General features: G+C 36.0%; 1 protein-coding gene across 1 annotated transcript in view; it reads left to right on the forward strand.

The window, feature by feature from the left end:
• Positions 1–2974, forward strand: part of stab1 (stabilin 1) — a 66429-nt gene that overhangs the window by 50992 nt on the left and 12463 nt on the right. Inside the window, exons 32-35 of the mRNA XM_005749490.1 lie at positions 10–87; positions 248–349; positions 475–576; positions 1614–1748. Of these exons, the coding sequence (XP_005749547.1) occupies positions 10–87; positions 248–349; positions 475–576; positions 1614–1748 (417 nt within the window). The remainder of the gene's footprint in view (positions 1–9; positions 88–247; positions 350–474; positions 577–1613; positions 1749–2974) is intronic.

Raw genomic sequence — 2974 nt, forward strand, 5'->3', positions numbered from 1 at the left:
GTGTTTCAGGTCATCCAAATTGGAAAAGCATCCATCCTCACCCCCAACCTACCTGCGATCAATGGCTATCTCCACGTCATAGACAAGGTACACGTGAATCTTTACAGTGAAATGAAAAGAAATAAATACAGATTTTTTTCATGCAGAGCAAATAATGATGTGAATAAATAACATTATTAGCATATTAGTTTAATCTCTCTCCATCTACACATACAGAGTACCTTTCTCTCTGTCTGTCTGTTGTCAGATTCTGGCTCCGCCTCTCTCAGACCTCCCACCTGAGCCTCCCACACTTATGGCTTTCCTAAACTCCTCTTCCAACTTCACGCTTTTCAGAGAGTATGTTCTGGTAAGTCTGTCTGATCTCAGCATCATGTGATAAGATGTAATCCTTTTTTATTTTTAATCTTTTTTTTATTCTTCTTCTTCTTCTTATTGTTACATTTAATTAACTTCCTGTGTGTTTTCTCTCAGATGTACAACCTGTCTTCAAATCTTACTGAGTCATTTACACTTCTGCTGCCAACAGATGAGGCTATAAGGCAGCATCTTAGCAGGACTAACACCTCCATCCTGGTAGGTCAATAATATAATTCAGTGGACAGCTGCTATTCTGCAAAACCTCCAAACACTTGTCAAGAAAATGGATACTTTAAAGGTTGTTTTATACAACCTTTAAAGTATTTATACATTTCCCATTTTTTAAAATAACTCAAATAATTCAGAAATGAGCTAAATCTATTAACAAAATGTGAAGGAGCAACCACTCTTAGTTTATGTCCAAAAACATTTATGCAACGATCATTAGGTGTTAGAATATCAGCTGAGTTTAAAACATCTGGGCTGTATATTTGTGTAACACCAGTTGCACAAAAGCCATTAACTGGTACAGCGGGTCAGTATAACTATTATTTAATTTCTTATTTACAAAAAAAGGCAAACCTTCTTGAGAAACTGAGGGAGGGCGAAAAAAAAATATTACAAATTAAATGGCAGCATACGTGCAAAAATATTTCAATGCATCCACTGGTAAAACAGCACCTCCTGGTGGTGAACATTAACCCAAAATCTGCAGAGGGAAATTACAAAAAGTACCTTTAATATTATTTACGTATGTGAACTATGTGAAAACATTTATTGGCATCACAACATCCACATCAAATAATAATTGAGCTGTTTCATATAACGCAAAATGAAGTGAGCATTCCCAGCAAACAATGGTACTAAGGTAGTTTGTTTGTACTAACCAAAATAATGAATCACCTTTTTGTGTCAGATATCTCCCTGTCAGGAGAGGAAGGAAATATCTGAAAGAGAATTGATGTCTATAAACCAGGCTATGTATTAATTTGGCACAGGATGTTTTTATGTTGGTCTGCTGTGTTTGAACTACAGTATCTTAAAGATGGGCTACTAAGACCTTATCTTAGATACTTAGATACTGTTTATAACAAAACTCTAATTTGTGTATAAAGTGAAATGTTTGTTGCATTAACAATTTTTTTGTAGTTGACCATCATGTCCACTCCTATTTTCTCTTCCTGCTGGTGAGATGATCCACTGCAACTCTTGTCTTTGGCTATAAATAAATCCTCTGTCTTCCATCTGTCCAGGACTCTGATGTGTTCAAGTACCATGTGATTCTTAATGAGCTGCTCTTCCCTGACCGCTTGCCTGATGGCACACTGAAAAGCACTCTGCTTGGAACTGAGTACCAGGTCCAGTTCCACTTGGACAACAACAACCAGGTAACAATAACTGCACTGACACCAGCTTAACAGCCATGAAACTAGTGGCGGGTCATACAGCCTCACAATTATATCATTATATTCAAAGAAAATTTACAATAATGATATTTCTGACAACATAGAAGAAATACTGAGTAAGATCTTCTTAATACCTGCAGCTTCCAGACAGCAGGATTTATAAGAGCTACTGTCATTTTTAAGAGACTTCTTAATTTGTAGAAACAGCAGCATGACACTGCAGTGGTAGTAACACAATAAACCAACTGTAAGGACAAAAGTAGTCTAGGTCGTGTTTTTCCCAGAAGTTCTCAGTAAAAGTATAAAATGATTTTATACTTTAGTTTAACGACAACTAAGGTAATGTAACCTTGTAATTTGCCAGGAGCTGCACAATAATGTCACGTAATAAAAACTGAAATGATTTTCTGCCTGGGTTGTTGTGTTGAGCTTTTTATCCAGCTCCATATAAAGCCCCATTTTTCTACCATTACCTCACAATTAATGAGTGCTAAAACGTAAACATCCAGAAGGCAAACTAGCAGATTTAAAAAAGGTAAGACGAGACATGCAGTGACATAGGAAGAAAAGGCAGCAGGGAATGAGTGGCTCCGTAACCACAGGGAGAAAGACTCTGCTGATGTTGAAATTTGTGAAAATTGGAAAATGGAAATATAATAGAATGGAAAATAGAAAATATTCACCATAAAAATGGACATTCTCGCTAGAGAGGGCATCAGAGGGCATCGCTTGGTTGTAAAACTAAGTCCAATTGCATTGAGTTCAGTGGGAAAATGTACCTGCTGCTTTTTTGATCTGTTCAGTTAGTAAGTGTTTTCCTCATTAGTTTTTGGTCTCAGGTGTTAGTTTTAAGTCAAATTTAGTGCAGCATTATTTTCATTTTCTAAATTACGATCAAATTTAGAATAAAATAGACAGTATGGCGGAGTTTTCCTTCAGAATGTGCTGACCTTTTAATTGACAAGTAAAAAGTCAGTGTAATGATGGATTACACTGACTTTAAACTCCTGCTCAATAGTGATGTGCGATACCACTGATTTCCTTTCCGATCCGATACCAAGTAAAATTCAGGGTGGTATCGGCAATACTGATCCGATACCGATACTCTGTACAAAAACTTGTTTCATTGTATTTCATAATACAATATATAATTGTATTATGTAATTGTAATAATAACATAACCATATTGCTTCATAATGATTAGAGGA

This window comes from Pundamilia nyererei, unplaced genomic scaffold (assembly GCF_000239375.1).
Source record: "Pundamilia nyererei isolate P.nyererei 1_Seehausen unplaced genomic scaffold, PunNye1.0 scaffold00246, whole genome shotgun sequence".
In the NCBI taxonomy this organism is placed as follows: Eukaryota; Metazoa; Chordata; class Actinopteri; order Cichliformes; family Cichlidae; genus Pundamilia; species Pundamilia nyererei.